Here is a 15,039-nt window from a genome sequence, read left to right as displayed (position 1 = left end):
GATAAATACCATAACCATCTACTAGAAATTTCTAAAACCCGGCGTTACAAGTGGATGAGCATCTACTAGAAAATACAATACTAATGCAACATATGTCTGAAATATAAACTAGACAAGATATAATAAATGAATAAGAGAGGGACTCCGTGTGCTACGGATCGTAACCTGGAATGCAGCATCCAAATCACACTCAAACATCCCGGAATGATGCCAAATTTTACATATAAGTCACAAATGACAATACGAACCTATTCAATGTCTCGAAATCCCAAACGGAGATCGATAACACCAAAGTTCTCTCCATACTAAACTTAGAAAATTCTAAAACCTTCAAAACGCCAACTTTTCATAATAAGCACTGAAACGCTCTCGGATCATCCGATACTCAACCTGAACATATGCCCAATTTTGAAATCCACTCTTCGGGCATCTTGTTCATCCTAAAAGTGATGTTAAACAACCTAGTGTGCTATTACAAGCCTACCCTAGCCGCGCTCTTCCAAAATTGCACTGGGGTTTCGTCTGGCCCGGTCGCCCTCGCACTGCTCATCTTCCACATAGCCCCCTCGACCTCCTCAATTATAATACACCTACAATATATCACGATGACTCTCGGAGTGTTCCAAATCGCCCAACATAATGTCCATGTCTCCCTCTTCATTTAGGAGTTTATGGAAGTATGACTACCATCTACATCTAATATGTGCCTCCTCCATTAATACTCTTCCATCCTCGTCTTTGATGCATTTTACTTGGTCCATATCACGGGTCTTTCTTTCTCTCACCTTGGCTAGCGTGTATAGCTTCGTGTCCCGCCTTTGTCCCCAAGTTCCTCATATAAGCGTCCAAACGTTGCGTCCCACTTCACCTTCTCATTAACTAAAATCACACATTAACACTTATTAACCTAGAATATATCCTAACCAATAATTTAAAACTTGGAAGTTAGGGAAAAATAAGTTTCATGGAGGGTCGGTCGGCCAATTATCCTTAGTAACTCCATGGTTTCTACTTCTAAGTACTTCATCCAGCATAAGTATAAGAAATTTCTTTTTAGAAATTTACACTTTTTCTGATCCTTAGTAAAAATTTTCTGATCCTTAGTAACTCTATGATCTCTCTCTATATATGTTTGTGATTATATAAATATATATTATTAAAAATAAAAAATAAAAAATCTAAAATTATTTTTAAATATAAAGAGGTATTTCTTTCTGAAACATACTAAATAAAAAAGATTGTACATAGATGAAACTTACTACATCCTTCATTTTAATTTATGGGGTGATATTTGTTTAAGCACAAATATTTTTTAAAAAGGATACGTAATACTTTTGAAATTTCTAGTTTAAAATAAATTATATATATATATATTTATAATATATATATTTATAAATGTTTTTATTAAAATTAAAAGGGGAACTTTAAATAAGGATGAAGCTTTTTGGCACGGACGAATAAATACTAAATAGTCAAAGATTAGCTTTGTTTTTCAACAGGGTATCTTCTTGATTGTCCTTTCTTTGAAGTGGAACTCTTTCTTTGTTAGTTTTGTATTTTTAGACACACATCCGAAAGCATGTGCGCAGCTACTATATAGGTTGAAAGGGTCTTTATACTCTGGGGTTCTTGTTCTTATCTAAAACTGCAGCCAATTTCAAGTAGAGTTTTTCACTTGTAGAGGATTTTTCTGATCTGGGGTTGGTGAGTTTGAGGTGAAGTAACTTTTTATTGATCTAACCAGGTACTTGAATTTGAATAGAGGAGTGAACTTTGAAGTACTATTGGGGGAGAGTTGGCCATAAAAGTCAAAGCCCGTGAGTTAGTGCTTGTGGTTGAAATTTAATGCTCAAAAGCTGAAGGCGAAAAGCTAGTTGCCTAGTTAGGCAAATTCAAGACGAAATAGATAGATTTTGCTCTAAAGTTGAGGGTTTTTCCTATCGCTGGTTCAACGACAGAAGCAGGACTCGAGTTTTTAGGTAAATGGGGAGTAATTTGAGTATAAAGAACTATGGAAATGAGCCACCAGGGGGGAGTGGAAGTGGTGGTGCTGGTGGGAGGCTGCCAGAGAACGTTCCATTGGCACGGCAGTCGTCTGTTTATTCACTGACTTTTGATGAGTTTCTGAGAGGGAGTGGAAAGGATTTTGGGTCAATGAACATGGATGAGTTGTTAAAGAACATATGGAGTGCAGAAGAGAGTCAGAACATGGGAACTTCTGGGGTTGGTGGACAAGAAGCGGGTGTTCGAGGTGGGAATTTACAGAGGCAAGGGTCTTTAACTTTACCGAGGACACTGAGTCAGAAGACTATTGATGAAGTGTGGAAGGATATGTCAAAAGAGTATTATGGTGGAACGGATGGAAATGGTGATGCGGGGTTATCGAACATGCCTCGTAGGCAACAGACTTTAGGAGAGATGACACTTGAGGATTTCTTGGTTAGAGCTGGTGTTGTGAGAGAAGATGCCCAGTTAGCTGCAAAAGCTAGTAATGTTGGGGTCTTTGGTGATATGTCACATGCTGGACATAGTCTTGGAGTGGGATTTGGATATCAACAGAGCAATGGGAATACAGCTATGGTGGCTAGTAGGAACATCGACAATAATAGTGGAATTTGTGTTCAGTCTGGTAATTTACCACTGAATATGAATGGGATGATATCTGTGCAACAACAGCAAGGAACAATGCAACTGCAGCAGCAGCCAAAGCAACAGCAACAACAGCAGCAGCAACCTCTTTTTCCTAAGCAACCTGGTTTGGCTTATGGTGCTCCCATGGCCATCCCAACTAGTGGTCAATTAGGCAGTCCAGGGATGAGGGGTGGGATTGTTGGTATTTCTGATCCAGCACTTGGTATTAGTTTAGTTCAAAGTGCTGCTTTGACGGGTGGAGGAATGAATATGGTTGGTTTTGGAGCTGGAGGTGTAACTGGTGCAACAGGATCTCCAGCAGTTTCATCAGATGGACTTGGGAAGAGTAATGGAGATACATCTTCGATATCTCCAGTACCTTATGTCTTTAGTGGTGGTTTAAGGGGCAGGAAAGGCGGTGCTGTGGAGAAAGTTGTTGAAAGGAGGCAGAGGAGAATGATAAAAAATAGAGAGTCTGCTGCAAGATCTAGAGCTCGGAAGCAGGTAATATTCCTTGAATCTTACAGATAGGCTCAAAGCTTTTAATGTCTCCATGCATGTGTATACCTAGCTTACTTGAAAGGGAATTGGTATGTGATCTATTCCCACCAAGTGTATGCTAGAGCCCAATAAATCTGCTCTTTAATAGTTCATAGTGAAATTTCTGTCATTCACCCAGGATTAGTCAATATATTTCTGCAACTTCGATGTTTTTTTTTCACTTGTTGAAGTGTTTGTTTTCACCTAATCTCTTCATGATTATAAATTGAGATGCGTGGGACTGGTAGATATTTGGTATGATGATGATATGAGTTCAGTTTAAATGGAGAAGTGAGGATTCATATAGCCAATCCCAACTTGTTTGGGACTGAGGTGTTGTTGTTGTTGTTACATGGGACTGGTATGTGTGTTTTGGGAAAGCTTATGTATCATAATTTCACTGGCATGGGCGAACCAATGCTTGTTCATTTTGTTCTTTCACAAATAGCTTTGTGCTTCAGTTGAGAGAAAACATACCCCTCGAGTTGATCAGAACAGTTCATTATGCTTCTACCTTATTCGATTCATAATTAAGCTGTCACAGAACTTGCTTACCCAATATTTTTGAACTTCCTGTTTTGCTGACCATATGCAACTTCCTGTTTGCTAGCCATATGCAGTATCCATATATGGTGCATTTGATGGATATAACTCATTCATCCATTCTGCTGAAACTAAATTTACTCTCTATGCAAATCATGTAAAAGAAATTGTCTGTGGAGTGTTATTTCTCTTCAACCACCAAAAATCCAGAAGGGAAAGATGCAAGTTCCTGGACAAGGAATGTTATCATTTTCTCCTCTGGTGTGTTTAAAAGTTTGCCAATCAAACGTTTAGTCCTAAATGTTGTCTGCGGCTTTGGGGATCCGGGGCTGTGATATCGCTTTTAGTTCCTTGAGCCCACCATTACACGGATATAGTTATGAGCTAGGCAACAAGTCATAGGATAGAGTGATTTTTACAGCAAACAAGACATGGTATAAAGTGATTTGCATGGCATGGATTGCTGGATTTTTATGGCAAAACAAGACATGGGATGTGGGTTTTTATGGAAAATGGAACCAAAAGATAGTTGAAACATATGGAATAGTGGGAAATTTTGACAATACATGGTTAGACAAAAGATAGAGGAAACATATGAGATAGTGGAAAATTTTGAGAAGACATAGACAAAACATGGGGGTCTTGAAAGAAAGGCTTTGGAGTTTAATGAGAAAATTATGGTATGATAAAAAAGGCTAAAGTAAACTTGTGAAAATAAACTTGTGAAATCTTCTTTCTTTTCTTTGAACCTTGTTTTATTTTTCAACCTCCTTTTTTCTGTTCTTGTGAAACATCTTTGTGCTATGATGGTTCTTCTTCCATTTAATTTGCTCATTGTTCTTTCCTTCCTTTTGGTGAAGTATTGGTTGAAAAATTTAATCTGATCTCAACAATTTCTGCTGGATCATTTTTATTTGGAGTCTTGAAAAATTTCGTGAGATGCATTGTACTCCTTAAAACTTGCCAATTCATGATGAATCCTTATTACTGGAACTTTTATTTATTTCATGCCCCGACCTTGGGTAGTACAACCGGCGCTCAACCGAGATATCCCAGTCAAGCAAGCCTACTTGATGCCTTCTACCCAACCTTACCCAAGAATTATTTGAGAATTAATAACAAGAGATAGACATGTGAAGAGGATAAAGTGTGCAACATCATCTTTCATTACTTAAAGGGGGCTTCATTTATAATTTTCGAAAGATTACACGTTCATATTAAAAAGTGGAACATCCGATAACTACAACATTTAAAGTCTATTTCTCCAAATCAAAACACAACCCACGCTATGTCTACGGAGCCTCTAAATGGATTAGAAGAGTAGTATGAAAGTGCCGGTGACAAGGCCTTGGCTATACCTCAAAATACAATGTACAAGGATCAAAAGACACAAGGCCCCGAGAGAAAGTGGGGCTTACAAGCTGAGTAGAGGGTGTACTGCTAGCAATGATCGATGCCGCCTGCCGTGGAACCACCTGCATCAATTAAAGATGCAGCATCCCCGGCACAAGGGACGTTAGTATACATGGAATAGTACTAGTATATAAAGCTAAACACCCTCTCATGGAATGGGATGCCAACATAATAGGAGAGAAATGTGGAAACAATAAGATAATTCAATAATATTAAAATGCCAAGTTAAAACAAAATAGGGCCTCAAGTAAACAATTCCATTTTAGGTTGGGAGATCCTTAGTACCGACACAGGAGTTCGATCACTGCCCGTCCGGCTAAACCATCTCTCCCCAAAGTATGAGGATTGACATAGAAACACAACACCACCATGTGCGCGACTTGGCGTCCGATCTCCGCCCGATCGGCTAAGCCGTCTCACCATAATGCCGTGTGGGTCGACATGGTCCTTGCTAGCTATCAACTCATCCCAATCAAGGGGAATAATCTCAATATAGTATAACGGGAATTTGTCCCTCAATCAATCCCTACACCGGCACGTGAAGTTTCAGGCTTGGGCATTGTGAACCCAGCCTTCCTCGGTGACCTAATGATACTCCCAAAAACATTTGTCATAAAAAGGATCATATACTTGGCACGATGGCCGCATTTCATATTTCATACTTTCATTACCTTTCAACGATCATCTTAAAACATTTAAGAATATTTGAAACATTGAGAAAAGAATCATATCTTCAGCTCATAAGCATATAAGAATTCAAAACACATTGGGAATAAGCATAAAAGAGGAGCATAACGTTTTACAATTGGAACATGAATCAAATCATAAGTCTTTGGATAAGCTACCATAGAACAAACTGAAATGATGGAAATAGGAACTTGATCAAACCATAACCGAAGTTTACGAGAGTTTCGTGGAATCCGATTCTACAGAAAGAGTTTAGCTAACATACCTCAATGAGTTTTCCTTAAAATTACTACAACGTTCCAAAACTCCTAGCGATTTCAATCTTTACAGACATAACAAAATCGAACCATAATTAGGAGGGTGCTCGTAGGCTCAGCTCACTTAGGTATTTCATCAAACACTAGATGTGCAAATTTGATTACAAGGCCCTTCTTGGTAATCCTTCACCCCACAACCAATCCCCGCATCAATAGCTCACCAATATTAGTTCAACAACCTCCCCACCTTCTCGATTGGTACATGCATGCACAAATGACCAACTCCTACTCTCAAGAATTATACTTCCCGCTACCTATATGCAGCCCAACATTGAAATTGAGAGCTAGGGGGTAGAACCTTACCTCTTAGAAGAAAACCTTCTGAGTTCTCCCCTTGAATCTCCAAAGCTTGATCAAAGAGTGGAGTGTTGAAGTGATTGAGCTTCACCTTTTCTCCCTATCTAGCTCTCACCTCTCTCTAAAATGCTTGATTTTTGCCTTCAAAACGAGCCCCAATGACTTTTAATCAAAATAGGGCCAGATTATAAAATACACAAAATGGACCTTCCGAACCCAATCTGCGATCGCATAATGCACCGCAGAACAAGTTTGCGGTCCGCGAAAGGGACCTCGAAATCGTCCTCCAAAACTGGGCTGGCCTGGCCACCAAAAGGAAAGAAAAAAAAGAGGAACATATTATATGGATGAAGAATCATCACATGGCAAAAGAAATTTCTCAAGAGCAGAAAAAAAAGAGGTTGGTAAGATGCCAAACAAAAAGAAAAAAAGGGGGTTGAAAAATAAAATAAGGTTAACAAAAAAAAAACGTGGCCTAAAGTGGTGGGTTAAAATATTTCACAAGTCATTAAACCCTTTAGCCATTTTTATCTCACCATAATTTTCCAATTAAAATCCAAAGCGTTTCTTTCAAGATCTCCATCTTTTGTCTAACCATGTCTTGTCAAAACTTTCCACTATTCCATGTTTTTCTATTATCTTGTCTAATTATGTACTGTTAAAATTTCTCACTATTCATATTTTTCCACTATCTTTTAGGTACCTTTGCCATAAAATCCCACTATCCCATGTCTTGTTATGCCATAAAAAGCCCACTATCCCATGCCATGCAAATTATTCCATTCCATATCTTGTTTGCTATAAAAATCACTTTATCCTACCACTTATTCCCTAGCTCATGAAAAAGATTGTCTATTCTATCTTATGTCTTGTCCATCACTACTAAAAGTCTCTTAAATGTAAGAGATTCCCTACTACTACTTGTGTATGCTTAATTTTTTGCTTTGGCAAATAATTATATTAATAGAAGGAGAAACCCCGTATGCAAGTAATATACTAGAAAAAGAGAACCTACACCAAAATATGGCCAAATCATCAATACAAATAGACACATCATGGATACACCAAAAAGAAACTTGAGATAAAAGACTATTTTGCAACTCTACAAAACCTAACTCAACCCCTTCAAAAGCTCTCCTATTTATCTCTTTCCATATAACCCACATGATAGCTAAAGGAGCAAACTTCCACGCACTTGGACTTATCTTCCCATTCACGTCGTCCCAATTTTGCATCACCTCTTTCACTGTGCCTGACATCACCCATTGCACTCCAAACCAATTAAGGACCAAAGTCCACAGTCGTGAAGCCACTCGACAATGCAAAAGGGGATGATCAACATCTTTCCCCGAACCTTTGCACGTGAAGCACCAGCTAACATAGGTGATCTAGCATTAAGTTTTATATCTTTTATTTGTGGAAGACCACTTGTCATGTTTATTTTAGTTTTACTTATGCTATGTTAATTCACAAATTGTATGTTGTAGTAGTTCTCCATATCCTACATAAAGCTAAAGGAGCCTTTGTAGTAGTTGGAAAACATCTGGTAACTTTTGTAAATATAATATGTAATAGAAATGTCTTCTTCCATGTCTTCTTCTAGCTAAATTCTCTCTTGTTTCTTTTCTCAAAGTATGGGAGGCTGATCCTTATATAATGTAGGGTGTTACATGTTTTTAGTAAATGTGTTTATTATAGTGAGAGGTTTTCCGAATTAATGTTAAGCGTAGCAATTTGTTGGCAAGACCGCCTCTGTGAGCTAGGCTAGCAACACCCTTGTAGGAGGACTTTTGCTACAATAATTTAATCTCTACTATAATTGTTATCACTCTATGATTCCAGGTACTACACTCTCCCTTGTGGTATCAGTGCCAGGGTATTCTCCCTGTGTATATATCAGTTGTCTAGGTTGAGGTGCAATGGTAGGCCGGTAAAGATATGGTTACTGGGAACTGGTTGAGTGGGGTGGTATGTAGAGGCTTGGTATTGTGGGTGCAGTCTCATGTTAAGGGCAGGGGTTGATCAAGGTTTTATGACCTGATAACCTTTTTCAGTATCTTAAAAATAATATAAGGTCGTAAACATAGAATATATGAGTTCACTAGGAGATAGAAGAAAAAGCAACTAGATAATTTATCCATGTAAATTCTGGTGTTCCCGTTCTTTTTCTTCTTTTAAATTTTACACTCTGGTTTGCTACACTTACCAAAGAAAACCGTGTCCTCTATCTGTTATCCGTTGTGTTGTTTGGAAGGGGTAGAAACATGATCATTAATAGTGCCTCTAACCCCTCCTCCCCCCCCCCCAACCCACACAAGAAAGGTGTTTCTAAACATTCTGCTTTATTATCGATGGCCATGGTTGATCTTTCAACTCCACAAAAAGATTGGATATCTTATATAGCAGAACGGTAATATGATAGCTATCTGATGTGGCAAGACATGACAGGTTACACTTCATGAGAAGCTTTAGAGAATGTGTGCTTTAGGGAGCAATCATGACATGTGTGAGAAAAGCCATCACAAATTATAAATTTCTCAAAACCTTGTGCTTTAATCTTCATAAATATAGCAAACATCGAATCTGCCCCTACCAGATTCCTCTACTTACCAGCATAACACTTATTTAATATGGTTTGTACTTTCATCGCTGCTGATCCACCTGTTTAACATACTGCCAGATTCCTCTACTTACCAGCATAACACTTATTTAATATGGTTTATACTTTCATCGCTGCTGATCCACCTGTTTACGATACTGTAGGCCTACACAATGGAGCTAGAAGCAGAAGTTGCAAAACTTAAAGAAGAAAACGAAGAATTGCGGAAGAAACAGGTGACCTTTTGTTCAGCGAATCCATGCATAGCTACTTCTTGATGATGCATCACTAACTAGACTGTGTTGCTGCAGGCAGAGATGATGGAAATGCAGAAGAATCAGGTACTTCAAATTATTGTTTTCTTCTTACTTCTAAGTCAAACCCCTCATGCTTTTTCTACTTTCTTGGTGAATCATGTAGTCATGTCTGAGCTTGATTTTGGTCACAGATATAGTTGACTGATACCATCACATTGGTACCAGACCAAAATGCATTATATTCATTAGAATCCTGTCATCTCTGTGTATGACTAGTATATTTTTATTTAGTGCATAGGACATCTATAACAATTTTCTGAGTTACTTGCAGGTGTACCCATTTCGAAACTTTTTCTATCAGCCTGTAGTTTCTTTTAGGAAGTCAGTTACTTTAAAATCATTTTCAAGCATTTTCATTGGTCTGAAAATACGGTGTGGTATGTTTGCTCACAAAGAAGTGTGGTTTCTTTGCTCACAAAGAAAAAACAATCTCATTGACCATACACGTCATAAGCATGCTTGCCCAAAGGACCCCAGTTCTCGTACTATGGGCCTGGAATGTTAGGCTAGCTAATGCTGTTTTGATTGAGAAAGGGGACTACTCGTCTGATTTTGTTTTGGCCCATCAGAATGCAATCTTTAATGAGCCCAGGTTGGACCCAGTGACGGTGAAAATTTCACAAGCCTAAGTGCGAAGCTGTCATTAACATAGCTCCCGGTACTAATACGAATGGTTCCTGGACAATTCATTCCGGTATGTCCGAGCTCCTACCTCACAGAGAAATGGCCTAACTAATGAAAGATTTCTGAACTTCGAAGTAACTGAAAAACTAGAGACGGGCAGTTGTATAGATTTAGTTGCAAGAGATAACAGCCCATTGTGTTATTCTCACTAGTATAGCACCTACGCGATGCGTGGAGAATATATTGTGTGATCTAATTTGTTTGATCATATTATATCATATTGCTTGAATTAAATTTCATTTTCCTTTCTTTTATCCGGTGAAACATGCCCAATACGAACATCTTATGAAATTAGAAAAAGATTGATATAGTCATCGAATAACTTTTCAGTTCCTCACTTTTCTTTATTACATAATCTACTATATTTAGTATTATTTCATTTGCTATTATGACGTTTTATTAGCTTGGTATTTTTGTTAATTCTCTCTTTTTAATATAATATAGATAAAGATATCTATTTTTTTTTCTCCTAAAAGTTTTTCTTGAAACTTTTTTTCCATTGTACATCTTCATTTGAATTCGTCCAAAATATAAATTAATTTTTTCTCTATTAGTTATAAATGTACCAATTCTTTTAATAATTGATATTTTTGTATTATATGCCTAGAAATATAAGTTTTTCTTCTTCTTTGACTTTTTATTAAAATTTTGATTTTTAAGATTTAATTATTAAAGTCAACTATCTTTTAAAATTATGCTTTGTTGCTTTGTATTCTTTCATTGCCTAATATTTTTTGTTTTTGACTTTATCTATTAAGATTTAAGTTACGTGATATTTTACATATGTATTATTTTTTTCATTATAACTCAAATACACTTTCTGATTTAAAATTCTAATAAATCATACCATTTTACATTTTATACCACTTTTTCTCCTTTTGTTCCTCGATTATCGTTATTGCTTTATTCGTTGCTCAGTATGATTGCAGAATTTTTTATTAGTTTGCCTTTAGATTTAATGTCCTTGCTTATTACCTCCTTTAATGTAACATGGATAATATAGATTTTTTACTCATGAGAGAGTTGATTATTAATTTATTACTCTTTTACTTGAAATTCATTCATTGTTCTATATCTTTTTATTTTTGACTTTATGTATTATGGTTTTAGTTATGTTTTATTATTTGAATGAATTTTCTCATCATAATTCAAAAGATACTTTCTCTTCTCAAATTCAAATAAGTTTTATCTCTAGAATTTTATAATATTTTTTTTATTTTTCTTGTGAGTTAGTTATTTATTTGTTACTTGAAATTCTTTCATTGTTCAATACTAGTTGATTTTATTAAGTTTTTAATTACGCGGTATTATCTATTGTATTTTTTAATCATAATTGAAAAATCACTTTCTCGTCTCAAATTTAAATAAGTCTCATACAATGTAGAACTCCGGTTCAATAGAAACAAATTGGTCTCAGGGAACTTAAATATTTGGTTTTTAACATCGATTTTGAGGATTCGGAAGAGAAAAGACGGGGTAAAATTGCACCAGGATTTAGGTTAAAATTATTAGTTGGAATGTGGGGGGTCTAAACTGTAGTAGGAAGAGGAGGGTTACAAAGTCTCTAGTTAATAGCTGGAAAGCTACATGTGTTGCTTTCAAGGGACTAAAATGCAACATTGGAGAGTGAAAATGACAAGACAAATTTGGCCTAACAGATAGATTAGGAGTGTTTGAGGCTATCAACATCAGGGTGTGATTATTTTATGGAATAAGAGACAATGGGAAGCAGTTGATTGTGTCAGGGGTGACTGCTCATTATTGACATAGCTTGCAAGTGCTGTCAGTGATTTTAAATAGACCATTTCAGCTATCTATGTTCCTCACCGGAAGGTACTTAGAAGGGGATTATGGTTTGCTCGCAACAACTAGAGGTTTCAGGCAACTTCCGTAGGTGATGACAAGTGATTTAAATGTTGCTAGATACATTAGAAGAGAGAGAATAGCAAAAGACTCACTTCAGAAATGCAAGACTTCTAGGATTTTATTCAAGAATGGAACTTATTTGACCCGTATCTTTGTGGAGGAAATTTTACTTGGTCTGCGGGGGATAATTCAGAGATGGTATCAAGGTTTGACAGATTCTTATTTTCCAGTGAACAGGGTGATCACTTCAACAACATTAAAAAAATTGTGTAACCAAACATTGGCCAGACCATAATATGATAGAATTACAATGTGGCAGATGGGGAAAGAAAAAAACCTAGTTCAAGTTTGAAACCATGTTGATCGATTATGAAGGGTTCCTGGAAAGGTTAAAAGATTGGTGGAATTCTTTTGTGGTTAAAGGTTATCCTGAGTATATGCTTCTGTAAACTAAAGATGTTGAAGCAAAACTTAAAAGCATGGATAGTGAGTCATAATGCTGAAGGCTTTAGAAAGTGCTAAAGAAGAATGTATGCTAAATGAAGAGTGTAGTTAGCACAAAGGGCAACCACTGTGATGGAGCTTCAGGAGGTGGCAAAACTTGAAGATATCTCATGGAGGCAAAGATAAAAAATCTTGTGAATTAAGGTTGGGGACAAAAATACCAGGTGCAAATGCGAATAGAAGGCACAATTCCATGAAAAAGTTGAAAGTGAACAGGTAGGTGGTGGAGGACCAGAAAACTATCAAGAGAGAGATGATCAACTTTTATGACAATCTGTATAAGAAGAACGAGGAGTGGAGGCCATCAAATCGTCCCAGATTATCAGAAGTGGATAAAGAGTGGCTACAAATGCCTTTCTTAGAGAGGGAAGTGGAAGAAATCATTAGAAGCTCTGAGAGTGTAAAGACCCTAGGGCTTTGACGGGTTCAACATGATTTTTTTAATAAACTTTGCTGGTTTTAGTCCACAATACTAATGGATTAGGTTTATGGAAAAATATTTGCAGCCTTTGCCCTACTTTTGAGACCTGCACAAATCAATATTTGTAATAGTAGGAATACAAAGTTTTGGAATGATGCTTGGATAGGACATTTACCATTAAATATTCTGTCCATGATCTTTATGGTTTTCATTAACACTTCAGGAAACCTTGTCTCATGATGCTGGAATGCTAGAAGTTGATCTATAAGTTTTAGGAAAAATTGCTTTGATTCGGAAGTTCCTAGAATTGCTCCTGTTGAAAGATTTAGAAAAAGTGTCTTTAAAGCTGAGTATTGCATGGAATGGACAAGGCAACAGAATGAACTCTTCTAAATTCATGTTATATGACGATCAATAGTGTAGCCTTATCAATTGTCCATGGAAGTAGTTATGGAAATCCAAGGCACCTTACGAAATTAGTTGTTCTATGTGGCTTGTCACTCGCAATGCGTGTCTCACTCATAGTAATCTGCAGAGTAGGGAAAATGGCAATATGCAGTAGGTTTTTTATGTGTAACAGTGAGGTAGAAAGCTGCATCCACCTCTTTCTACAATGTCCAAATTTGGTCTTCATTCTTAAACCTTTTCAGGGTATCTTTTGCCGTGCCATTCACAGTGAAATTGCCAAGGTAGATAACGAAGCATACTAGATTTCATAGAAACATTTGTCTTTGTACAATGGGAATCCTGTCCTTTTGTTTTTGCATAGGGGATTCCTAACCTGTAAAATGCCTTAGCTGTTAGCACCATCTTAGTGCTAGGCTGCTCTATTTCTTTTACATAAAGTGTACTTACCTATCTAGTTTCTTATGCTAAAACTGATTATAAACTTATGTTTCACTTCTGTTTTTACCAAGCTAAACTTCAAAATTTTTCTAATAAAAGGTTGAAGTGTCTGAAAAAGTCCTATTTCTGCTAGTACATCAATTCCATCCATATAAATTACTGTTTACCTTAGCGATTTCACTGTCTAATCCACATAGGCTGGCCCCATTTCTGCCACCTGTATCTTTATATGTTGAAGCTCAACGTTGCTTTGCTCCTTCTACGAGTTCAACAAATTTCAAAATTGAGTTTGTAAAGGCATTTTGGCTGCTTCAGTTCAGTTGACACTACTTACATTTGATGTTACAGGTTCAGGAGATGATGAACCTTCAACGAGGAGCTAAAAGACGATGCTTGAGAAGGACCCAGACAGGTCCTTGGTAAAAGTGGGGGTTCAGAAATAAGTGCTTGGCTGTAACTATGTTTCTGATAGTATGTTCCTGTACATAGAGGGAACTTTTTTCCACTGTACATCGGAAGAGAAGAGTTATCTTTTTTCTGTAACCTTTTCCTTCTGTATTTCCAAAGTCTTCTCCCATGTCGACAATGTCATGAATAAAACTAGAGACAAATACTTATTTGCTATGCAGATATATCTATTATTTATAAGGGGTCGTTTGGTAGGGTGCACAAGAATAATGCTGAATATGGTGTATTAGTAATGCTGGTATTGGTTATACTGACATATTTTTTATCCATTGTTTGGTTTGATATATTAAAGCATTGCACAATTTGTGAAAGAATTATTTGCTTACAAAAATACCTTCATAACCAGTCCATCACTTTATTTTTTAAAAAGAAATATACGATGAGGAATGTTTTTATATTTTGATTTGTCTACCTATATTGTAGTATAGAATTGAATATTTATTTATAAAAAAGAAAATATGCTAAGTATTTATTTATCTACTAGGGATATAATTTTATTCCCCCCTCTCTTGGATTATTAGGCAAATAAAGTTTGAATTAAAGAAATAAAAGAAAAATAAGTCGATTACAAGTGCATTTCAATACGTAGTAGTAGAGTATAGATTTATAAATTTATAATGAAAAAATTGGCGGAGTATAGATATAAATAGCGGGAGCAATTTCAGTAACGAACTTTACATCAAACTTGCATTAATATAATAGAACATTTTAATCAAACATAAATTTTGAAGGGGAATTTTGTCTTTAACTAAGCTAATGCATGCATTATAACCCATTACATTATTAATACCACGGTTTCCTATGCATTAGTTATGCATATGATAATACCAAATAGAGTGTATAACTAATGCTTACATAACTAATGTATATGTCCAAAAAGTGTACCTAACAAGGTATTATTAATAC

At 36.4% G+C, this 15,039-nt stretch overlaps 1 protein-coding gene across 1 annotated transcript; it reads left to right on the top strand.

Moving 5' to 3' along the window:
• Positions 1-1,441: 1,441 nt before the first annotated feature.
• Positions 1,442-14,444, top strand: LOC107790244 (ABSCISIC ACID-INSENSITIVE 5-like protein 5). The gene is made up of 4 exons (XM_016612152.2): positions 1,442-3,135; positions 9,192-9,263; positions 9,339-9,368; positions 14,014-14,444. The coding sequence occupies exons 1-4, from the start codon at positions 1,984-1,986 to the stop codon at positions 14,086-14,088; spliced, it is 1,329 nt and encodes a 442-aa protein (XP_016467638.1). The 5' UTR covers positions 1,442-1,983; the 3' UTR covers positions 14,089-14,444.
• Positions 14,445-15,039: the final 595 nt, after the last annotated feature.

Source organism: Nicotiana tabacum, chromosome 9 (assembly GCF_000715075.1).
Source record: "Nicotiana tabacum cultivar K326 chromosome 9, ASM71507v2, whole genome shotgun sequence".
Classification (NCBI taxonomy): domain Eukaryota; kingdom Viridiplantae; phylum Streptophyta; class Magnoliopsida; order Solanales; family Solanaceae; genus Nicotiana; species Nicotiana tabacum.
The sequence above is the reverse complement of the archived record's forward strand: the minus strand, read 5'-3'. Positions and strand labels throughout refer to the sequence as shown.